Source organism: Heterocephalus glaber, unplaced genomic scaffold (assembly GCF_053883595.1).
Source record: "Heterocephalus glaber isolate CG9 unplaced genomic scaffold, H.glaber_assembly_v1.0 deba00000281, whole genome shotgun sequence".
Classification (NCBI taxonomy): domain Eukaryota; kingdom Metazoa; phylum Chordata; class Mammalia; order Rodentia; family Bathyergidae; genus Heterocephalus; species Heterocephalus glaber.
The window spans coordinates 22762742-22788355 of record NW_028258139.1 but is presented as its reverse complement, the minus strand read 5'-3'; the positions used below and the strand labels follow the sequence as shown (position 1 = coordinate 22788355).

Sequence of the window (25614 nt, the reverse complement as noted above, 5' to 3'; positions counted from 1 at the left end):
CTGAGGACCCTAGTGTAGCTTCGACCCTACCAGGGCAGGTGGTTAAATTAATATGAGGCATGACTGAAAAATAAAGTGAATGTTTAATTTTTAAAAATTTATTATAATAAAAGACACTGCCTTTAACCCTCTGCCAAATACCTTCCTTAACTTTGAATACACATCTTATAGCTCTTGCCACTTTCTGAAGCAGTTCTGGAAGTGCTCTTTGGGGACAGTCTTTAGTTACACTGTCATGGCTGCCTCAGGTTCCTGAATGGATTCAAAATGTTCACCTTTCGTGGTCCTTTTGACTCTGGGGAAGAGCCAGATGTTGCATGGTGCCAGACATGGTGAATAAGGTGAATAAGGACATAGTATAATGTTTTTACAAGCCTGCCTTTCTTCTGGGTGGCACGTGGCAACAGCAGTCACTATATTTTTGAGTAGCTTGAAAGATACCCAGAAAAGTGGCATTCTAGAACTGCTTCAGGGAATGGCAAGAGTGATGGCATAAGGGTGCTCAAAGCAAGAGAGGTATCGTAAGGGAATGAACAGCAATGTGTCTTTTACTGCAATAAATTTAATTTAGGCATTCACTGTATATTCTGATCACCCCTTGTGCACAAGAGAATTTGTTTCCCATTGGATCAAGGACTTTCGGTGGAAAGCTGTATGGCCAGAACCTCAGAAAGAGATGTGTCAGTAAATGGATGGTAAAGGAGTGGATGAAGGAAGGAATCTTGGTGACACTTGTGTCTCGGTCACACTTGGTCACACTTATGTGATTTAGTTCAGCTCCTGTATATGGGAGAGCATGACCTCAGGTGTGTCTTCCCCCCCTCAGAGGCTGTGTGAGAGGGTATGCATGTGATTCAGAAAGGAAGATCTGCTTAAGTTCCACCTTTCAATGTAGGCTTTGCACACCAAACTTTGCACACCAGTAATACCTGGAAGCTTCCCAAAGCCAGATTGTGGCTGAGATACAGAGGAAAGAACAATGAATTCTATACTGTTAAAGATACTACATTTCAAGGCTGGAAGAGCTTGTTTGGAAATGTTTTAAAAGAGGTGCAGTCCGCATTACAAAAACTCACAGGAGATGCTATGGACTCACACCACCAGAGCAACATTCACTGAATAATTAAAGCAGGTGACTCATACAGCAGAGAAAGATTCTATTATCAAGCATGTCTGGGTTTGGAGTAGGCTAGTTCTACAATGTTTCATTTGTTATGTTTAAAATAACAGTTAATAGAATTTTATTGTTTGCCAGTAATTTTTTGCTGGCCAGATGTGACAGGATACAAATGTTTACATAATGTTTTAATTTGAAAACTACTAGGTTTCTTCCATTTCTGTAACTAAACCAGGAATACAAACATTTCCTCATAGCTTGATCTACATTTAAAAATTGGGAAAAAAAATTCAGCTACTATTGCTTCCATTTATGGCTTACTAAACCAAATTAATATGCTTGGTAAATGAGAACAGAAATAGAGTTAAGGAGGAAAACTAAAATGAGAGTCCCCACAGCTTGGGGGAGGAGAGAGAGGATAGAGGAGTTGAGTGATGGGCACAGGAGCCTCCTCCTTGCAGGTGTGGGGTGTCAGGGAGGCAGCAGAACCTCAGAGGGACGAGGCAGGGCACCCCGTGTGCCCAGCACTGGATTCCAGAAGCATTTCCTGCAATTCTGTTTGATTACAACCTTTCCATGTACTCCAGTACTTCTCATGGAAACATTCTGAGAGCCGCACTGTGCAGCCACTGGCTGCACGAGGCTATGAGATATGGCTGGTGCACCTCAGACAGTGGTGCTGTGATTTCACTGAAGTTTAATCCATTTTCACTTAGATTCACCTAGCTAGCGAGACAGAAATGTGGTGTCTGAATTCTCCTTTGGCCCCAAAGAACATCAGAAACCCCTAAGTCATCGGTGTCCCGTTTTCCTGGGTTTGAGGGCTGGAATTTCCTTCTAGAGGTGATTTCTAGGTTCTTTCTGTCCCCAACAAAGAATTGGCCCATAAATGGTGGCAAAGTTTCACATTTATTAAAGGTAGGAAAAAACAGGCTCTACAGGGCAAGTTTAAGCCAAGTACAAGTTGGAAAAAGGGGGAAAAATTCACCCCACAGCATAGGGTGGGCTATCTGGACAGGTCACACCTACTTTCCCAGCCAGCCTTAGTCATCGCCTGCCTTTCCCGCCTTAGTCCTGGACCCCTGAGTCTTTTCAGCCCTGAACTCTCGGCTCCTTCCTTGACACACCTGGGACCTGGACCCGGCATGAGTGTGAGAGCCCAGGAGCAGTAATCCAGTCTCTCTGATCAGTGAGGGGTCTAAGGCACGCTACCTTTGACCGGATTTGGAGGACTCCAGAGGCCCATGACAGCCACAGAGCTCACAGAGGGGCTGGCTCAGGCCTCTGTGGGCCCCGCATTGCTGCTCAACTCCTTCACTCATTCTTGATGGCTTCCCTCCCTTCCTGAGCAGGTTAACCCCTGGGCAGCCCTCCACGTTTTGCATGCTCATCTCCATCTCAGACTCAGCTTCCGGTGTGCAGCAACACTTTAGGACCTTTTTTGTTTTTAAAACATTTTAATTACTGTAATGAGGTCAACGTTAGTTAAAATTCATTAAGACACCAGCTTGTAGGGGAAAAAAGGTCTTGAACACAAAGTACAAGTTTTACTGTGCTTTACATTGTAAACGTACTAACAAGAATGGGAGCATATGCATAATTAGAGCCTCAAAACACCCTGTTTCTAACACTGCTATGTGTCACATAATAAGCACAGACAAAGATTCTCTCTGTTTATGGAAATGCAAATAGTCACAAATTTGGAACTTTTCTTCACAGGGAATTTGTTGTGCACCAGAATCTAAATGTGATTCTTTTTAAAAAGACATTTTTGGCACATTTAGTTTTAAACATTCGTTTCAGTTGGAAAGTTACAGGGAATTAAGGAAACAGCAATAAGAAGAATGGGAACATTGACAGCGTACTAACACTGAAATTCATTTGACACCGACATCGGTATTAAGCACAGGTAGCCCTCTTCTCTTCTCATCACATCTAAGCTGCCCAAGCAGAGGAGGACAGGCTCGGAGGTCCTGACACTGGTTTCCCGTGGCCTGCCATCTCGGGTGCTCTTTCTCTAGCAGGGATGCTCATTAAGATCCAACATCGGGTCCTTCATTTGTGCTAAGTGTGTTTAGGGATGACTAATGGAAAAGTTTTCAGGGCCAAAATATGTTCAATAAATTAGATAATGTGAGATGAATGGTTTCCTAAACCCAAAGAGAGAAATGTAATCAACTACTTGCAAATTCAATTGCAGGACAGGCCCAAAGGTACATATGAACATTTTAATGATGTTTCATTATTTTAACTCTCAAGCTGTTACGCAATTGGAGGTGGGGAGTGAACATGGAGTTAGTGATAGAATTCACTTTTCTACAGACTGCAAACGCCTCATCAAAGGCTCTTCTAGGAGCTGAGAGCTGTCTTTCCAGTCTTCGCTTAGATCGAACCCTGGGCTGGGGTCTCATTACCTCCTGAGGAAGCATCCTGCTCTCAGAAGATCCATATTTAATAAAATGTACATGGTTGCATTACCAACTATAAAAGTTACTCAACCAAGAAATAGATTGTGAGGTGTATAGCAGATACAAGGGAGAGACTTAGTTCTTAATCTTTTTATTCAGGTTGAATCCTATAAATTGCCAACATTTGACAATTTTTGACCCATAAATCAGTGATTTCAAATTAGTAGTTACTAATATGGTTCAAATTAGTAGTTACTCATTTTAATGTAAACAAGAATGAGCCAACAATTGCTCCATTTTCAGTGAAGATTTGTTGCTTCTAAATTAAAAGGATGAATGGACACTATTCATAAGTACTGCATTTGCAGAGAAAGAAAATATGAAACAATTGACTGAATTTTTTCCTATGAACTTAGTTTAGCTTCTTAAATAATAATAAAATTCCCAATAAATTTCTTTTTTTCCTGGGGATTTTATTTTGCTTCACAATTTAAACTATTATCCCTTAAGTCTGTGCCATGAAATATTAACCAAGCATCTATCATGTGCCAAGCATAAGACTGAGGGGGTAGATATGGAATGACAGATTAGAACAATATCCCTGGTCACCTAATGAGGGAGAAAGATATATTAGCAATCAAAACATATTGAGAGACATGCAACTGATAGATGGGTGTGCAGAGTTCTAAGCCAAAAGGTGGGGCAGATCACAGTGGGATGGGTAGCAGGGTTAAAGGAGGCTTCCTAGAATATGTGAAGTGTGATAAGAGTTTTAAAGAATAAGTAGGAATTTTCTAGAAAATAAAGATTGTCCTCATAGGAGTTAGAGAGCATTCTAAGGGGAGAAAAAATCATGAACAAAGACCAGAAAGCAAATGACCACATAAAGCAGCAGGAACACTAGGAAGACAGGCAGGGGGACGTAAGGCTGGAGCACTGGGGCACAGTCAAGTCTGGGGGATTCATCGCAAGGTGCTGGGCCTTTTCACACCATGTGGCAGGACCTTTGCAAAGCTTTCTTTCCTTAGAGTCATAGTTGGCCATCAGCAGAACAATCGCATTTTAAACACACTTCCTTATCTTCCTTCAGCAGGGTATGTGATATTAGCAAAAACACTAAGTCCAGCGGAGGGATAACTTTTGAAAGGGTGTCCTTTTTTCTTCACTAAATAAAAATATACCTCTCTTTCTTTTTATAGTATTACAGTCAACTATGTGCCCCAACTCAACCCCACTATGAAAACACTAAAAAGGTACAATCCTGCTGGGAAACTGACTAAGTATGCATGATGGCCATTGACCTTCTTCTAGGAACACTCACATTTGCACTAGTGGCCAACTGTTGGGCTTCAGTTTGGCTTCAGACTACACTGCGTTCGTCCTACTTTCTCTAGCTGACCACTGTCTCAAGTGAGGTAGGGTTTGGACTCTGAATCCAAGATCACTTAGTACTTATACATCCTTTGGCTGAGGTCTCTTGCATGCAATGCAATCCATTAGTCTCAACTGTTCCAAGGTGGAAGAACAAGAATGTTAAACAGATACCCTCCTTAAATGAACTGAACATTAATAATTGGCTCTTGTCCTCCTTAGAAGAGTCCACACCTTTGCAGCGTATTCACGAGGGTGTGACCCAGTGTCCTTAGTCGCAATACAGGTGCTGCTGAGCCTGCTCGCTTGCCTATCATTTCCTGCATGGTCTTTGCTGTGCTCTGTGTAGCAGTGGGAGATAGAGCCCGGCAGGCTTAATTACCCTACTTCCCAGGGTGTCTGGTCTCTGGCTGGGCCCGGCTAATGGGAAACACTGGAGGGCAGTGGAGGATGGAGGACTTTAGGGGCTCCCCCTGGAATATTCTGCTTGAGCATTTGTCCAGTATGTACTGAGGAGTAGGAGGGGGAGGGGGAGGGGGAGGGGGAAGGAGGAGGAGGAGCAGGAGGAGCAGGAGGAGGAGCAGGAGGAGGGGGGGGGGGGAGGAGGGGAGGAGGGGGAGGGGAGGAGGGGGAGGGGGAGGGGGAGGAGGAGGAGAGGGCATAAGCAGAAGCAATCTGAACACTATCTCAAGTACCTTGGGAGACCAGTGTTTTCCAAAGGTCATTTTGTTTTTCTGTTGGTAAAGTGGAAAGAACAGCAGCCGAGAAGACAGCGAGAGGACTGTCTTGAGTTGATCTGGTGGAGCAACAATGCTGGTTTGAACAAAGCGACAGATGGTGGTGATCGCAACGGAATTCAGGATATATTTTGATGGTAAAACCAACCAAAAAGGTAAAATTGGTTCCCAATTTCTGACTTGGACTATCAGGTGGATGGTGATGCTATTTTCTGAGATAACAGACTCTGGGAGAAGCAGTTCTAGAGAAGGAGATCATGGGCTCACTGGGCCATTTTAAATAACAGATACAGGACACCAGCAAGATGGGGAAACAGGAAGTCCATGGTGATTTACATCCCTATGGCCTGGCGGTGGACTGGTCCATAGAAGGCATCTTTGATTCTAATGCCTGTAATATTTACTGACACTTTTATTTCCCAAATAACATGCAATTATATTCTTATTTCCTTTGTGATATAATAGCAGATTGGGATAGCATTTGGATTTTCCAGATTTTATTTGTTGGTTTACACTATATTTTATACTCATTTTATTTCTATCACTATTAAGTGTAATTTCTATAATTTTTGCTTTAGAAATGAAGGTTTTCATAGGGTTTTGTTTACCATGGACTCTTAAAACTATCAATGTCATATAAGAAGAGATTTAGCCTAAGAGTAAGGCACACTGATATTCAAAATTATTATATTATTCAAATAACAAATGCTCATACTTTTTGATCCTGTCTATAAAATAAATTGTTTAGAAAAATTCTAACAGAGCTGATTTTGTTGGTGTTTCCTTGTGTTTCTGAGATCTTATGCTTTACACACAAATAATGAACATGCTAATGAATAAAAGGGTTGGATTCTTACTTTATATTATTTTTATTATAATAAAATGCTTCTCACTGTCTTATTTAATGCTAGTTTGCTTTAAATTCCATCACCTGATATCAGTCGCACTTTAACCACTCTAATTTTTGCTTGCCTTCCCCTAATATAACTTTATCTTATCTATTTCCTGCCCCTTTCAGATTCAGATGTGCTCCTGTAAGCTTAATGGCATAATCAATTTTTAATCTATTACTTTCTTACAGATTTTCAGCTTTTTATGTTTTCTTTCTTATATTTTTTATAACATATAACTGTATTGACTTTTGTTAGCTATTACTTTCTGTAATATTTTATAACTTACACATTTTTACTTAGATCCGGTTTTTCCGTGAAAAAGTATCAATGTGAAAAAAGTACAAAGTATATGACTGAGGCTTATGAAAGAGAAAGTGCTTGTGTTTGTTCTCTCTACCACAATTTTACTATTTACATGTTTTAATCTGAATTATATAAATCATATAATTTTCTTTTTCTATTATCTTTATTATTCCCACTCAGGAAAAAATAGTTTTTGGATCTTCGTGAAGCTGTATTAAAAACAATCAGAACTATTTACATAGAGGCACTGAAGGTGCTGAGGGGAGGTGGCAGCATCTCAGGAGCATAGGGACAATGGACAAGAGATGTCACAGGAACTGGAAATGAGAATCCTGCAAAGTCCTCAGTTCAAGGTAGTATCAGCAGTTTATCACAGCCTTTATCCTAATTCTACAAGAACGTCGCCTGAGTGGATCTAAGTCAGTACAAATTAACCATTTTCTTTGCATTTCTAAGAACACAGCATACATGCCTAGCACAAAGTAGATGCTCATTAATATTTCTGGGGTGAATTAGTGAATGGCAACAGACTGGAAGTAAAAGAAAAGACTTCCGGGGATTTCTGTTCCCGCTTGTCACGCCTATTAATGGAGAAGAGGTGGGAATTCTGCAGGCTAGGTTTTTCTGTTAGCCTGGGTCCTGCTGATAGTACATCTAACGCGAAGGCAAAGGGCCTCCGAGGAGCCATAGAGACCCCAGAAGTCTCGACTATGACGCTGCTCTCTGAGCCAGCAATGCAATTTCAAATCTAAGGGGGAAGGGAGAGACAACAGCCTGAAGCTATTCAAAAGTGGTACTTAGAAACCAGCAGAAGGGCAGATCTGGACCTGCAGGGGCGGGGCGATGGCCAGTGGATCAACAAGGAGGGGACAGGCAGGAGGGCCTGAAAGACACACACCATGTTTTCTTTCTCTTCTACAGCAATTCACACAGCGTTTTGTCTGTGCCAAGTACTTAATGAATCTTAGTTAAATTTAATATTTTAGTATTTTAAATTTAATTAATTTAAATAATTCATTAATTGCCTAAAGTGTTTCAGAATTTTCTAAAAAGTTTTCTGTTTCTGAATTCTAGCACCTTACATCTATGTGTGGCAACCCAAATATACTCAATAATTCCCTCATCTGATATTAATAACTTCCACATAACTTATTTATGGAGGTAGCTAGCTTGTCTTCTCCCCATCATCATTTTGCTTAAGCATACAAATTTAGCATCTTCACCCCTGCCTTGTAAATAATTCCTAAAGACTCTTCCACAGTTTTTCTTCACAAAACTCCCAAACTGCCTACATTCTTCAGACACCAGCCAGCCACAATGTAAGCCAATTATATGACTTGGGACTCGAGGAAGGTTAAATCAGACTATATTAATAGTATGCTTAGTAATCAGGACCAGCCACGCAATTATAATAGAGTACTATTTTCTAATAATCTTCATAGCAACTTTAGAGGAACTTGTTCACTTGTAAATTGTTTGTCTTATTACATATTTCTGGTGTTTACATTCATTAGTTAATCATCCATAATAGTAGCGTTCAACATTCAAATATGCAAAGTTTGGCTCCTGTAAAGGATCTTAATGATGAAAAACCTGAGAATTAGCAAGATTTTCTGTTATCCCCTGCCATTAGAGGAAGTTTATATATGCGCATATACGTATACATATATAAGCATATATGTATATATATTCAAGTTTATTGTTGGTATTTTGTTTCAAGATGTGATTATTTCTTAGCTATGTTCTCATTGACTTTACTAAGAAAAGTGCATAATTCCATAAAATGACTTCTTTAAGGGAAACAAGATATTTTCCCTACTTTAAAATTTTAAAGTCATTAGTGAGATTGGTCTATAGTTCTCTTTTTCAGTTGGGTCTTTCTCTGCTTTGGGGATCAAGGTGATGCTTGCTTTGAGGAATGAATTTGGGAGTATTGCTTCCCTTTCAATTTCACTGAAGAGTTTAAACAGTAGTGGCAGTAGTTCCTTTCTAAATGTCTTGTAGAATTCAATAGTGAAGCCATCAGGCCCCAGGCTTTTCTTAGTTGGTAAGTTTTTAATTACGTTTTCAATTTCATTGATTGATACTGTGTTGTTTAGAATTTTTAGGTCTTCTTCATTCAACTTTGGTAATTCACACATATCTAGGAATCTGTCCATTTCTTCTGTGTTTTCCATCTTATTGGCATACAATTTCTCAAATGGATGCACACTGAGGCCATACTCTTAAGTGAAATAAATAGGACACACATGTTCAAATATTGAATAGTTTCTCTGGTGTGAGAAACTGAAAGTGTAAATAAGGATCAAAATGTATAACAGATAATGTGAAATAGGAAGAAAAGGTCCAAAGCAGAAGGGTAAGTGGGAGGCATAGGGGAAAGGAAAGAAGGGAAAGGAATAAATATGAGAAAAGGAAAAAACAGAAACATGATTTTTGTAATTAGGGAGGGGTGGAGGGGTAGCAGAGAGGCCAGGGGAATGGGGAAATAATAAGATATCATGTAAAGGTACAAATTCCCAATGATGAATGTCATCATATTGTATATCTAAAATGTACCAATAAACTTAATGAATAAAGAAATAAATTTTTAAAAAGTCAGTAACGCACAACATTACAAAACACAGTGGACACTGGCATATTATTTTAAAACCTTGGAACATATAAAACTACCTGTACAAGTCAAACATTTTGAAGTATATTCTATCTGAAATACAAAAACTGCAGCAAAAAATTTTTAATTTTGAAAAAACTGATCAGAAAAATAAAAAGGATAAGAGTACTGCTTTGATTCCAAAGCTACTGAAGTTGTCTGAGGAAAACTTTAAAGAGCACAGTTAATGATAATTCATATATAAAATCAATATTGTCAGTTATACAAAACAGTCATGAGCCTTTGAAATAGAAGTAGAAAAAAATACTAGTAACAGGCCCCTTCAAGCTTCTTTCACAGTTGTGAAGTGTAATGTGTCTGACAGTGCCCACGGGAGATCCCCATGCACTGCAGCCTCAAATTGAAAATGAAATTTTATTAAGTTAGGACAAGCACCAGGAATGACAATGATGTTTAAAAAGAAAATATCCTTTTACAATCTGTTATGCTTAGGGTTCAGATGTCCCCCGAAGCCTCATGTGGTCATAGGTGCCTGCATCTAGAGTGTGTGATGCTGGGATTAAGGGTGGGTGATGACTAAATCAGTCCACAGCTTATTTGGCACTGCCCTAGTCCCAGTAGCCTGGATAAAATATAAGGGACAGAAGAGGCTCATCTTCTCCCTTGTTACTTTTGCTGTTTTCTGCTGCCACAAACTGTTGCCCCTCTGCCATGTGCCATCCTGCCTTGGAGACAGCCAATTATGGACTGAAACCTCTACAAACTGTGGGGCTAAGTAAACCTTTCCCTCTTTAAGTTTGGATATCAAGTATTTTTGTCACAGCAAGGAGAAAAGTAACCAAGACACAATCCCAGTAGAGATAGTTTCAGTGGGAAACACCCTTCATTTACTTTTAAAAATTCATGATTGTTCTTATCATTCATTCATTCATTCAACAAACATCATGGAGGCATCTGCTATTAGCCAGGCAATCTTCTAGGTCCTAAGGATTCAGCCCTGAATATAATCACAAAAAAAAATCTTTGTGCTTCTGAGCTTACATTCTAGTGGGGGCAGAAGGGAGACAGAAAACAAATACCTAACACACATCACATGTAAGTGCCGTGAAAACCAGTAAGGCAACCCAGAAGCCATGCAGGGAGGGAGGGTGTCAGGGAAACCATACTGAGGAGGTGGGATGGGAGGGAAGACTTAAAGGAGTTGAGCAAGCAGGCCGGGGCGGGCTCTTTCTGCCAAGAGCGCAGTGGATGCAAAGGCCTTGAGAGTGAAGGGAGAGCTAGAAGAACAGCACCAAGGGGCAGCAGACATGCATGGAGAGGGCCAGGGAGGGGCAGCAGGCAGCACTGCTTGCAGAAGCCTTGCCAGCACTTCTGGCCACACCAGCTTGTATTCTGGGTGTGGCAGGAAGCTCTTCGGGCATCCTGAGCAGAGTGGGGAGAAGGACAGCAGTAGCCCCTGCTTTGGATCAGGAGGGTCTCACCTGGGTGCAGGTGAGACAGGACCTCATTGATGTACATCTTCTCTTAGCCCCTTTCCTTCCTCCCTTTGCTGTGGCAGAATACCCGAGGCTGGTGATGTGTAAAGAAAGGAGGTTCACATGGCTCATGGTTCCAGAAGGAGGGAAGGCCAAGATCAGCAGCTACATCTGCTGAGGGTCTCGTACCCTTTCATACCATGGCAGATGCAGAAGGAGCAAGGGCAGGAGCACCTGAAAGGAAAGAGCCTATTCCTGTGGGAAAGGCAGGAATCCATTTGTGAGCCTCCACCCTTACAGGCTGAATCCTCCCTGCAGGCCCCAGCTTCCAACCCTCCCCATCAAGGACCTGAGGTTCCAACAAATGAATGTTTGGAGACACGCTCAAGACACAGCACATCGGATGCGTCCTGTGACATGGAGCCCAGACTCAGGAGTGGAGTGTAGATCAGAAGAGGCTTTTACAGACAGAGGAGGAGGGACTATGGGAAATCAATAGGATTGAGGCAATTAAGTGAGCAAGGCCAAGAGATGCTGTGTGGGCAGCCCAGTCTTGAGGAGAAGCTGTGGGACCTTAGCAGAAGGAAGGATGGGGAGGCAGAACTGCAGAATCCTTGTGAAAGCTCATCCACCAGGGAAGGACACAAGTCAGCCGTGGGGGGACATCTAGATACAAGTCCTAACATTCTGCCCCTGGCCCCTAAAAGACTCATGTCCAAGTCTTTATGCAAAAGGCACTTAGTCCATCTCTAAGAGTTGCCAAAGTCCTAACAGTTTCAGCATTGCTGGAAAGTCCAAGTCCAAAGTCTCCGCTGAGATTTAGGCAAACTCTTAGCTGTAAGCCCCTGTAGAAATGAAAAGAAGGGTAAACACTGCCAACATACAATGGCACAAGAGAGACATTTCTATTTCAAATAGGAAGATGGGAAGGAATAGGACCGAAGCAAGTCCAAAATCCAGCAGGGCAAACATTAAGTTCCCTAGTTCTGTGCCCAGCATCCACAGGCAATCTATGGCAAGATGTGAACTCCAAAGGGCTTCAGAGGATCTGCCCCTATGGCACTGTTGGTGGCTGTAGCTCTCATGGCTTCTCTCTTGGGCCAGCTTTGCTTACTCCTTGCAGCTTTCCTCAGATGACCCATGTTCCTGGTTTCCCAATCTTCTTCATTGCACCTCTGGCTTCACACTCACAGTTACACACACTGCCTTCTCAGGGGCACAATGCCTGGCCTCCCAGACTTTCTTCTGATTTCTGGGGGAAGGCCTTTGTGATCTCATAACTCTTGGATTCTGTGTGCACATAAAACCAGCACCATGTGAGTGACACCAATGTCTGCTGCCACCTGAAGCAGTAGCCAGGCTTCCTTCTCTCTTGGTTGTAGAGATTAAGTGTCTATGAACCAAATCTCAAGGAACAACTGCCCTAGGCTGCCACAATTCTGGAATATGGTGATCTGGGGCTCTCTTCTCAAAGCAAATTCCTTCACCTTTGCAATTTTGAGGCTGAAAAAGATGGGATCCTGATGGTTCTTGTGATGTCCTCAGACCATCCTTTCTATTGTCCCCTTTCTTCTCAGCGACCAAAGTTTCCTCTGCAATATCTTTCCAGTTTGGAGCTTTATTGGAGCTTTCTTTCTGGACAAACTGACATTTTAAAATATTCTGCTGGACTCTTTGCTCTTGATTCTCAACATAGGCCTGGATAAAGCCTCCAATAGTAGCCATACGACTGCCTCAACATTAGACTGCTTTGAAATTTTTTCTGCCAGATTAATTAGTTCACTTTCTTTAATTTCAGTCTCAAGGAAAGTCTCTTGACAAGAACAAAATGCAGACAAATTTTCTTCAAAAGCATAGCACACATGGTCTGGAGTTCAACAGCTAAGGTAGTTCTTGTTCCTAACTGAAACCTTCTAAGCCTGGACTTTACCAGATGCATTTCTACCAGCATTCTGGTCTTCTGAGCTCTGAAAAGAATCTCCCATAAAGTTCAGCTTACAGCATTCGGGGGCTGGTTCATGACCCAGCATCTCCAAACCTCTCCAAACTCTTCCCGCAAGCCAGTTCCAAAAGTTCATGAATTACATGATCAGGTACAGTCACAGCAATGACCCCACTTCTCTGGCACCAAAATCTATTTTAGTTACTTTTCTCATTGTTAAAACTAAATAGCTAATATTCAAAGTTAAAGGAGAAAAGGTTTGCTTCAGCCAAGAGTTCAGAGAGGTTCCAGTCTATAGTGGGCTGGCTCTAAGGCAGGGCAAGATGCAAAGGGCCATATAAGAGCAGGCAGAAGGTGCTGGCAGACAAGCAGCAGCAGTAGCCTGCCTCTCCTTTATCCCTTCCAGACTACCTGCCTTTGGGTGGTGCCACCCATACTCAGGGGAAGTTCCTATTATCTACACCCAGAACCATGGTAAACCAATCAGTGGAATAATGTAGTAATCCAAATATCACATGCTTTATCCCAACATCATACCCTACCCTTAATCCCAGCATCACATACCACAAATCCAGCCACCTTTGAGAAGCCCCACATATGACCACATGAGGCTTGGGGGGCTGCATCTAGATGTAAGCCATAACAGTATTTTCTAATAAGGTGGAAAATTCAGAAGAAATGGATAGATTTCTAGATATATAGGAACTACTAAAGCTGAAGCAAGAAGATACAAAAATCCTGAATAATCTAATATCAGTCTATGAAACTGAAGAAGTAATTTTTAAAAACTACCAATTAAGAAAAGTAAAGACCCTGGTAGATTTGCATGTGGAATTCTACAAAAACATTACAGATCTAATGCCAATACTCTTCAAAATCTTCAATAAAATTTAAAGGGGAAGCAGTACTCCTGGAAATTGAAAGGGAAGTTACACCTGGAAGCTAGATTACCCTGATATCAAAACTTGAAAAGGACCCAACCAAAAGAGAGAACTACAGGCCAAATGTTCATAAACATAGATGCAAAAAATCCTCAATAAGATACTGGCAAAGAGAATGCAGCAAATTATGGAAAAGCTTATACACCATGACCAAGTAGGATTCATTCCAGGGATGCAGGGATGGTTCAAAATATATAAATGTAAATGTAATATATTATATTAACAGAAGCAAAGACAAAAACCACATGATCATGTCAATAGACACAGAAAAAAAATTCGACAAAATTCAACATCTATTTATGATAAAAACCCTAAAGAAAACTGGAATAAAAGGTTTTTATTTCAATCAGACAAAACCCACCTAAGACAAACCAATGGCCAACATCATATGAAATGGAGAAAACCTGAAATCTTTCACTCTAAAATGAGGAATGAGACAAGGATGCCCACCAGCACCACTCCTGTTCAATATAGTTCACAAAACATTGGCCAGAACAATTAGACAGAGAACGAAATAAAAGAGATATCGATAGGAAAAGTTAAATTATCATTATTCGCTGATAACATGATCCTTTACATGATCCATGAAAACTCCACCAAAATCCCCCTAGAATTAAGAGCCAAATTTAGTAGCATAGCAGGATACAAACTTAACACTCAAAATCAATAGCAGTGCTGTACACCAACAACAAACTCACCAATAGTGAAATTAGGGAAACAACACCTTTCACAATAGCATCCAGAGAAGTGAAACATGTAGGAATTAACCTACTGAGTAAGCAAAAGGCTTCTACAATGAAAACTATAGTACTCTGAAAAGGGAGATCAAACAGGGTATCAGAAAATAGAAAGATATTCCCTGTTCCTGCATAGGCAGAATGAATAGAGTCAAAATGACTTTACTTCCAAAATAGCTATACGGATTTAATACAATCCCAAATCAAAATACCAATAGCATTCCTCACAGAACTAGAGAAAATGAACCTAAAATTCATATGGAACAAGAAGAATAAAAGCAATTCTGGGCAACAGGAGCAAGGCAAGGGGCAACAAAATCCTGGAGTTCAGGTTATATTACAAAGCTATAGTGATAAAAATGGCATGGTAGAACTTCTGGGAAGATAGCAGAATGGTGAGCAGCAAAAATACAGCCTCTCTAATATGTGGAATCTAGATCCTGGCCTATAGCACCATGAGGAAGAGAAGAAGGAAAGAAGTGGCTCCCTGGGACCCAGTAAGGATCTGAAGTAAGAATTAGAGCCCATGGGGAGAGTAAAGAGAGGGGCTACAACACAGAAGAGGGAGATGGCAAGTGGCATTTTTCCCTGAGCCCCACCTTGCAGTGTGGAAGGGGCAGCTAGAGCCTGCAGAGGCACAGTGACTCCTGTCAACCTCAGAGGCCTGCATGGAAAAATGCACCAGTGGAATACAGTAGTGGACATTGTTGCATGCAATGGCTTGTGGGTTATTTGGGTTCAGATGCCCCCCAGGAGAGGGCAATTGTCCAGTAGCCATTTTGGAAAGGGACAAGAGCAGTCATAACTCAGAGTACTTTCCAAGGCATGTGGAAACAGAATCCAACACGCATCTATGGGGTAATTTGATTCAGTTCTCATCCAATACAGTTTGTGACCAGAATCATGTTAAGAATTAAGTTCATGAACTGAGGTATCATTGCATTCTGCTGTTCAGTTAAGATGGCACCTTCCTTCATCCCAGTTAATTACTCTGCAAGAACACCCCAAGGAAATCATAAATCATATTCTCAGAATGTTCCTGTAACTTGTCAGTTGAGAATGTAGATGGAAACTTAATTGATGCCAGGGAAGAAGCCTCTCAGTGAATGCAAAATTTCAGTTAAATCTTATTAAGCTGGACTGTGGTGAGATCATATGCCAAATATTCCCAGGCTGATGATGATAAGATCATCTTAGTACATATAACTCAGTCTGACTACACATCTAAAAAAAAAAAAATAGGCTGAAGAGCAAGCATAAACTCTTAGAAAATGTGAAGGAGAATAATCTCACTCAAAATAGCAACTAAAATCATACACATGCTATCTACCAATAACCTTTAGAAAATGTGCAACAACTATAGAGAGAAAAACAACTAAAAACATTTTCTGAGAGTAGTAAGAGTAATAATGGAGAAACATTATTGGAAATCCAGTTGTGATAAAGGCAATATGTCTGCTCTGTCCTATTACAATCTACAAATGGAGTGCAATTGCAATTGCTTTGATGCAAATGTGGTTCATCCCAGCTGAAACCCATGTTGAAAGATTGGGCTCCAGTGTAATGATGGCAAAAGGCAGTGGGGCCTTTGAGTGATGGGGAGTAGTGCAAGGGGACAGGGTCATGACAGTCCTGTGCAGGGATTAACACTGGCTTTGTGGAGGGATTAGTTCCCTAGAGCATGTTCTGTAAAAGAGATAGCATGACCCCACTCTCTTTTCTTTCTTCCTCTCTTGTGAGGTGACTCCTCCAATCTTCTCTCTCTCTCTTGCTCCCATCATATGATGTCATCTGTGACACACTCGGAAGCCCTTGCCAGATGCCAGTGCCACTTTGCTTATACTTTCCAGCCACCAGAATTGTGAGGCAAATGACCCTTTATAATTACCTAGCATCAGGTGTGCTGTTACAGTAGCAGAAAATAGGCAATGATAATAATTGTAAAATAATATTAACTAATTGAAATAAATATTATTTACAATATTAATTTCTAGCAATCAGTAAGAATTAAAAGTAAATATTGGTGCATATATTATACACCAGGCACCATTCAGGTACTCTACTCATTAATTTACGTACTCCTCGAAACAACCTTTTGAGGCCTGAATTATTATTAATATTATTTTATGGATGAAGAGTCAGAACATAGAAAAATTAATAGTTTTCCAAGGTCACACAGCTGCTGGGGAAAATTTTAACTCAGCTTCTCTGGTTCCAGTGGCCATTCCTTTATTCATTTTTTTTCCACTGCCTCCAAATCTATGGCAGCATGAATTACCATGGCCTTTCATGGAGGCAGAATTTCATAAATGTGTTTTAAAATTAATCTGGAATAATATGCATGGAAAAAACAATCAGGAAATTGTTGGAAATAGTTGATAACTATGGAAGACTCATGTTTTAAATGTTAAAGTACAGCTAATGTGTTCACTCGTTTAAAACAAAAAATGATTGAACATTTACTTTTTGCCATGCTCTGCTCTGTATGCCAGGGAAAAAATCCTGAAGTCTTGTCTCTTCTTGGAGAAAATAAAGAAAGGAACAACTAAATATTTATAGACTCCCAAGTGCCAGTCTACGAAGAAAGATACAGGAGGAAAGGGTGTAAAGAATGCTGGGGAATGGGTGAGGAAGCTTTTTGAACAGCATTATACAGGTCCCCAGTGCATCACAGACTGTCCTAGACCAGGATAGCACCTGGCATTGCAGGGCTGGCCTGAGCGGAGCCTTCTGGAATAAGGAGCTGAGCTGGCAATGCCCAGGGTGTCAGTAACAGAAGATCTGCCCTTGGTCTATGTGACAAGGGGCAGACTCAGGCAGGTGGAGTTCACCTACTGGTCAGCACCTACTCTGTATAGATCCAGCCTCCCTAGGGGTAAGAGAAGTCAAATATATCAATCTGACATTGATCAGTCTGAGAAATGCTGAATGAGGTATCTAATAAGAAATAGCACAGGATTTTGTGGATTCTGTGACAAGTTCTGTGCCCTTGGAAAATGGAAACAAACTTCAGGATTGAATTTCCACAAATAAGCATGATGCAGTCACAGAGCTTCCCAGTGCTCTTTACAAACGCTGTCACTAAGAGGAAATTACTGGCCATCAAATCTGACATCCTTTCAGTTGATCTAGACTCTCCAAATACTGTGTTAGAAACAACCAAGAACTGTTTTAGATATTTCTGAAAGTACTATGTTTCACTTAACAGATTAATGATACTATTCTATAACTGAATTAAAATTGTACCTGTCCATCTGAATCCTTTTTTATAGGTAATATATTTTTATTAGTTAAACCTCTCCGAGTCAGGATTTTCTGTTATTTGAAGCCAAAGTTATATTAATTATACAATTTTCCTTTTTAAAAATACTTGGGCCAGAGATTGGCTCTGCCATTCAGGACGAACCAAGTCAGGAGTGGAGGGGCCCTTTGGGTGACTGTCCCAGGGGGTCTGGAGGGAGAGAGACCCTCTCCCTCAGGCTCTCTCTATTTCATGTAAGGTGGGAACAAGAAAGCTTCAACCTTTCTCAAGGGAGAAAGCTGGTCTGAGAACAAGCTGACATTTCAGAAAGAGCCTGACCCTTCCTGCCTGGGGACTTCCTTGCCTTCTTCTAACTTGTCAGAGATGAGGGTTCTTTACAGTCAAAGTCAGTGTTATTTGGGGTTCTGTGGCTTACAGCAGAAGACATCCTAAGTGATTCACAGAGCCTACAATGAGGAATTCAGACACTTTATACAGACAAATTAATAAGTTTAATGTCTTTCAGTTCTTTCAGGGTGGTTAAGTATGGTGAGTCTGTCATTCTTCCCCACAACTTTTTTCTCAGATATTCTACTCTGAGATCAAAGTTAAAGATTCTAAAAGTTGGCAGCGGCAACCCTATCAGGCCTCGGAAGTTATAAACCCTATGATTTTTAGTCCTCCAGGGAGGTGCCACCTATATTTTTATCTTCAATTTCCCACTCAGTCTAGTGAATCATTTATTCTACTTCGCTGATGTTTCTTCCAGCTATATCAATTATAGCCTCAAAAACTCTTGCTTGACTCTTCATGCCCCTCCAGCCACTTGCCTATTACTCTACTCCCGTTTACAGCAAAACTTCCCAAAGGCATTGTCTGAAATTCTGGTCTCCACATCTATATTGCTTATTCTTGTACTGACCCTTTCCTATTTCTCTGCCCCACTGAAATGACTTTTATCAAGGCCATAGATGGCTTCTCTTTCGTCAAAGCCAATGACCACTTCTATGTCCTCCTCAGACTCAACCTCCTACTTTCTTCTTCAAATAGTTTACCCTCCAGGCTCTTCTGATGCCACACACTTCTGTCCATCTTGCTAACCCACTGAGTACTGATGCATGATTTCGTGTCTGGCTCCTTCTCTCCCCAACTCCAAGGTGAAGGAGTGCTCTCACTGCTCCAGCATGGACCCTCCCCCACCCCCACTCAGCTTTCCTCCGATGTGAACTTTTCAGTCTCATGTTTAGGACTATCATCTACATGTTCATCATTTCTGCTTTCATATGTCTGACCCACTCTGCTGAGATCATGGCTTACATATGAGACATCAACTGCCTGCTTCAAGGCCTCTATAGTTTATGGTGGCCACATAAATCCAGGTTTTTGCTTCCCCAAATTCCTCCCTAGTCTTCCCCATCTCAGAGAACGGCACCAGAATATACCTACTGTAAAAGCCTCCTTGACTTATCTACATGGTATTGGCCTTGTCATCAAAATACATTCTCAATTCACCACCTGCCTGTCATTGTCTACCCTCTCCCAAGCAGACCACCTCAGTGAATGGCCTTTCCACTGTTTTTTGGTGCTTCTGTTCTTTTCATTTCCACTCTTTTCACCCTTAGATTGTGTGTGTGTGTGCATGTGTGTGTGTGTGTGTGTGTGTGTGTGTGTGGTATTGGCAATTGAAGCCAGGGCCCTTGCACAAGCACTGAGCTATGTCCTCGGCACCATCACCACCCCTTTTGAGATAGAGTCTCACTAAATCACTCAGGCTGGATTGAAACTTTCAATCCTTCTCCCTCAGCCTCCCAGATTCTGGGATTACAGGCATGAGCTACCATGCCTGGCTATTATCCTTCAATGCTTAAACCATACAGAAGGCAGAATGATCTTTAAAGATATATAAATCAGATCTCTTTATTCCTCTGAATAAAACATACCAGTGGCTTTCCATACCCCTTGGAGTACTGATCATATTTTTTGTTGTGGTCTAAAAGGCTGTGCACAAGGTAGTTTTCAGCCTATGCTTTTGGCATCTCCCTCTACTTTCCTCCTCACACATTATATTTCAGATACTGTGGCATTTTTCCCTGTTCCAGGAACAGTGGCCTTATTCCCACCAGAGTATCCTTGTACTTGCTGTTCTTTCTGCTTAGTGCATCATCTCTTTGCACACCTGGACCTCCATATCATTCAGGTCTCAGATTAAATGTTATCTTTCACAAGGGCCTTTCCTGACCTTCATTCAACCTAAAGTGGAAGGTCAAGGTTGTATGCTCTCAGTCATCCCTTTCAGGCTATGATTGGCCTTATCTTCATCATAGGGCTCATTTCTATTGTAAATAACTTTGCTTGCTTAACTGTCCATTGTCTGTCTTCCCTTGTCCACTGGAAGAAACCTTGGTTCACTCAGCATTTAGAAGAGCATGTGCCTTCCAGTATGCACTCACTAAATATTAAGGCATGAAATTATAGCTCATACCTTTATCATTTTTTGCCTTGACTTATCCAGTAACTGACTGCCTCTCTGGTTTCCCCAGTACATTCCCGATACCAAACTGCATATAGAGTGATCTTTCTATCTAAGGTCACAGGTCAATTTTCTCCTGTGTACCTTAGTCACTTTTCTTGAAGCTGAGACACAGTATTTGACACCCACAACTTAAAAGGAGGAGATTATTTTCCTGATGGTGTTTAGAGGATTCAGTCCATAATTGGCTGGCTCCACAGCAGAAGGGCATGGTGGAAGGGCCTGGCAGAGGCAAGCTGCTCAAGTCATGGTGGGCAGGAACCAGGGACAGGAGGGAGGAGCTAGCGAGCGAGGGAGACACACCCTTCCAGGTTGTGCCCCTAATGATCTGCCTTTAACCAGGCCTCACCTCCTAACAGCTCATTCCCTCTGACCTCGTCTGTGGGTCATTCCACTGGTGCAGACAGTGCCTCACGATCCAATCACCTCCTAAAGCCCCACCTCTGAGCACATGAAAGTTGGGGGACATTCTAGATCTAAACCATAACAGTACCTTCCAATTTCCTCTTCCTCCTTCTCTCACATCTGTCCACTGCCACAGCCACATAGAACCACTTTGCAGCCACACACTATGCCTTGTGCTTCCTGTCTCCCTGCCACGTGGCCCTCTTTCTCTCCATGTAGCAGATAAACTCACTCTTCAAAATCACAGTCTTGTAGTTCCTCCTGACCAGACTAGACTTAGCAATGCCACTGTTTCTAGTACCTCCCACCATTGTTTTTTTCTCAGACAATAAATAATTATTTGTTTATAAGTGATGAGAGTACTAGACTTATTAAAAACCTGATGTTTCTTATTCATTTTTAGGTCAGCAACTGGCACTCGAAAAATATATGTTAAATTAAACCAAATCCATTTGATCCTGTGCCCTGTAAAAAATGCACCCACATTAACAACAGCCCAAGGAAAGAAGAAAAAAATATTATCTGGTCCATGTCATAAAAACAATATTAAAATAATATTAGCTGTTTCATTAATTATGCTAACTCATGCTAACTCTGCTCTGAATTTTATACGCATTCTCTCTTTTTTTAATTGATTAAGTTTATTGGTACATTTTAGATATACATAACGATCATATTCATATAGGGAATTTGTACCTGTGCATGATGTATCTTAGGGCTGGGGATTTAGCTCAGTGGTTCCACCACCTGCCCTACATGATATATCTTGATTCTCTTTTTTATCCCATTCCCCTGCACTCCTTCAATCCCTCTTCCCCTCCTTATTTACAAAAGCTTTGTTAAGTGATGATAGAGGCCTAGACAGTTTAATAACTTACCAGAAATCACAAAGCTGGTGATCCTGATATTTGGATGTCAAATACAATCTTTCTAGAGATCCAAGGCCTGCCTGCTACATCTCCTGTCATGGTTATTTGTACGGAAGCTATTGATCACAGTGGACTAGAAGTGCTCGATGGGACCTGTCCCGCTTATAAGAACCGTGACCTTCTTCCTCCCCAACCACCACCCAGACTCTGCAGAGACACAGGAAGGTGCAGAGACAACATATACTGGGGAAGAATGGGAGGAGGAGCCACCTCAGGCCCTAATCACCCCAGTCTCAGCCTTCCCTTCCCACAGGCCTTGTCCTCCGCCCTGAGCTGAGCCAAGCAAATTTTCTGTTTCTCTCAATTGAAAGAACCTTGGTCAGAAATCACCATTAGCTTTGACAGGTCAAGTTCCTTCAGGAATCAATGTCCCTAGACTTGAAATCAATACAAATGCCATCACCTACCTTGGGCATGGAGATCACTAAATGGCCCGTCGTCTGTGATCTTTTAGCAGAGCTGCTGTCCGGCTTGACCTCTGCAGGAAGGACTAGCTGAAAGGGCTGAAAACGAGGAGGAGCTATTGAGCAATGGGCATGTTCCATGGAAGTCACCTCAGGAGAGCTTTTTACCACAATTAAGATACACTGTTTAGTTAAGACATGTACGTAAGACTTATTAGAAAAAATAATATGTATGCTATGCTTGAAATCCACGAACCATTTGACCTATTTTAACATATAATCTAAAGAACAATTACTGACCACAAATAGTGAAATAGTAATGAGTCTGTTGATGGCTGGAAAGTAATTTGTAGACGAGACATAACATTTCCATTTTAATATCTTTAAGTTAACCCATATGAATGCTGACAATCAGCAAAAACTACTATTTAGAAATGTCAAGATTACAGTCACTATGAATGAAGTCACTGCCAATTTAGAATGAGTATACTATATAACTTTATGCATAGGCTATCACATATATGATCATGCTCTGGCCTTAAAAAAGCAATACACAACAGACATGTGTCTAAAGTACTACTTTTCTTAAGCAACATAATCATCAGCTGCTTCCCCCTCACCCCACACACCATTGCTGTTATAAAACCATCTGCCTAAAAAGTAGCAGTCTGATTGGGTTTTCTCTTTTTCTGTTTTACTAACAGTTTCTAAAACTTTTATGGCAACACAGCTTAGTCCAAGCTTTAGCTTTAGCAATTGTTGTGCTCTATAGGGTTACACTTACCTTTCCCTTCACCATTACTCGTACATACATTGGCTGCACGTCAACCTCAATTAAAGAGGTATCCATATACCTTCAAAATTAAACACACCAAATCTTAAAGTTTTCGAAAATAGTAAGTTCAAAAACCTACAGATACAAATTCACATTTGTAGAACCATTTCAAATGAAGAACATGTAAAATTTTCATGCTAAGCAGGTTTTTAAAAATTAGTCTTCCATTAATCCCTAGTCCAGAGGAAATTCAATATATCAGCAGTTACAGTTTTAGACCTACAACTACACTTGGCATTGATTGCCCCTAACCCAAAAATATCTAAGGTCTGAAACACCAGAGGTTTGCAAAAAACAGCTTGCTGTGTTTTTTCATGAATATTTTATTTTAAGCCCCTACAATGTGAATAGCCTGGAATGCTGAGTCTACTACACTTGGGACCTGCAGCCACCAGCTCCTGCCTGCTCAGTGCTCTTGGAGCCCAGCAGCTGCTCTGCAGCTGTGCTGGGACCATCTCTCCAGGGAGAGGAGCTCACTCCCCCGCCCCCCCCCCGCCCCGCCCTGAAGTCACATCCTGCTGAATAAGCAGAGTCTTCTTTTGATGTCAGTTACCCCAAGATCAGGTTCTCCTTGTCTTGTGAGAAAATGAGAGACTCGGAGTTCACATTACTCCTTAAAATAAGAAGTATATGTTTATCTACCTTAAAATATTGACTCTGAACATTAGAAAATGATAAGAAAATCACCAACATTAAGGGAGAGGAGGGAAGGGGTCACACACAGGTCCAGGCTTTGGAGCCTTACAGACTTGTGAGGAATTCATTCTACTGCTCCCTCCTTTAGTACCTTAGACCACATTTTCATCCCTTAACTTAACCCTTCTGAGCGTCAGTTTCCTCATCAGTACAGTGAGAACATTAGTGTGCCTACCACCTAAGATCACTATAACAGCACATGCCTACTGCCTAATACGTAGTTAGTGTCAATAAACTGGTATCATGTTACTTAATAAAAATTATAATAAAAATAAATACAAATTTTCTTACAACATAATGTGTAAATATTTACTACTTTAATGGATTACATATTCTTTCCCTTGCTTAGGTTCTCTTGATATATTCATTTATTCCTCCCTGCAAGGACTTTCTTTGCCTGAAACAGTCCTCTGCCAGTTCCATGCAGAGCAAGCTGCTCCTCATCCTTCTGTCTTCATTGCTCATGTCATCAAATTTTCCTAACCACCCCTCAGCACCAACCACCAAACCCCGACCCCGTACACACACAGTGTTATTCTGCATAACTGTCACTCTCCTTTACAGCCGCTTCTCCTCCGTAATGACTCATTAGATGCCTGGCTATTTGATGTTTTTATCCTTTTCCCACTCCATGCCCTGCAGTGGGTGAGCCATGAATATGCTCATTACAGTCTCCCCATGCCCAGCACATAGTAAGTATTCTATAGATATTTGTTGAATAAAGGGAGGAAATGTACATGAATGAATGTATTTAATTTCATGTACATTCTCATGAGTCAACAAGGAGGTTTAGTGTAATTCATCAGACAGAATGATGGGAATAGAAGGGTTTTACTACACAGACAGGAGAAATATCACTCTTTAAAATCCACATACATGCGGATGAGGAGAGATTCTATTTGAACAGGAAGTAACCAGCAGAGTTAAAGGGAAAGTTTTATACACTCACTAACCTCCAGAAATAGGGCTTAAAAGTGGAAAGTGCAGGGCAGAAAATTAGAGACTAGCAGGCTGGAGAAAGGCTTTGAAAAGCAAAGCAGACATGATGTTGCTTTTCCTTTTTCCTTTGCTCTTTTAATCATTAGCAATAGATGAAACCCAAACACACCTCTGGTTTCAAACTTTAGTTCAAAAGAATATAACATCCTTGGGGTGTGCTGATGAGATCCAAGGCCCATACAAAGACCAGACTCTGGGTGAGGGATTGGAAAAACCTTAAGTTCTCAAAACAAACTACATGGAAAATGTCCACCTAGGGGGTAAACAGGGACCTAGGAGGTCCAGACAGTCCATTTTCTTTGTAAAACGACAGTGACCTCAGAGGAAGGACAAGATATTCCTTGAAAGACCCAGCTAATCTTACAAATGTAACCTGAGACCTCACTCAGTGCAACTGCGATCTGGGGACTTGCCCACCTTAATGCTTGAAGGCGTAGTATTCTCTTTCTCTGACAATCTAACATTTTTCAATAAACTCACCTGTAGATGAGTTATAGGTGGCCTCTGTATCTAGTCTGAAATCTTAGAATTGAGGTGAACTGCCAGTTCCTCAGTGTTAGGACTGCCCAGTGTTAGGACCCAGCTTCCCACTGGGTAAAAGGACATAAAAGAATAAAGTAATGAATGTTTAACTGAAAACAACATAAATACTGATTGTTGATCTGCAGGAGCAGAGGCCATAAAGTCAGCAGGGAAAGAGCTGGAAACTCATTACAGGTAGTAAATGAATACAAGGAGTGGGAGATAGCTTGGTGTGAAGAGGAAGGGATCGGGGTAAGACCATAACATCCCTACCAGCGAAAGATGGAAACAAAAAGGCCCATCAGCTGGGGAACAATAACATTGTGGGGTATGTCCATACAATGGAGTATCTGTAAGATATAAAAGGAAGGAAGTTGTGACACATTCTACAACACAGCTAAGCCTTCAAGAGATAAAGTGAAGTGAACTGGGTATCTTCAGAGAGCTTCCAGGAGGAAGGGTGGAAGGTTATATGGGCTGAGGGTTATGTCAAGGCCATAGAGTTGTGGGGAGAA

At 41.2% G+C, this 25614-nt stretch overlaps 1 protein-coding gene across 9 annotated transcripts in view; it reads right to left on the bottom strand.

The window, feature by feature from the left end:
* Positions 1–25614, bottom strand: part of Dnaaf11 (dynein axonemal assembly factor 11) — an 86562-nt gene that overhangs the window by 8595 nt on the left and 52353 nt on the right. For 7 of the 9 annotated variants that reach the window (XM_021251919.2, XM_013069600.3, XM_013069599.3 and 4 more), the window contains 2 exons: positions 22832–22901; positions 22051–22146 (listed from right to left, as the gene is read on the bottom strand). In XM_021251919.2, the coding sequence (XP_021107578.1) occupies positions 22051–22146; positions 22832–22901 (166 nt within the window). Of the gene's footprint in view, positions 1–22050; positions 22147–22831; positions 22902–25372; positions 25450–25614 lie in introns of those variants that run through there. The other 2 variants (XR_015441375.1, XM_087187695.1) reach the window with 2 other exon arrangements.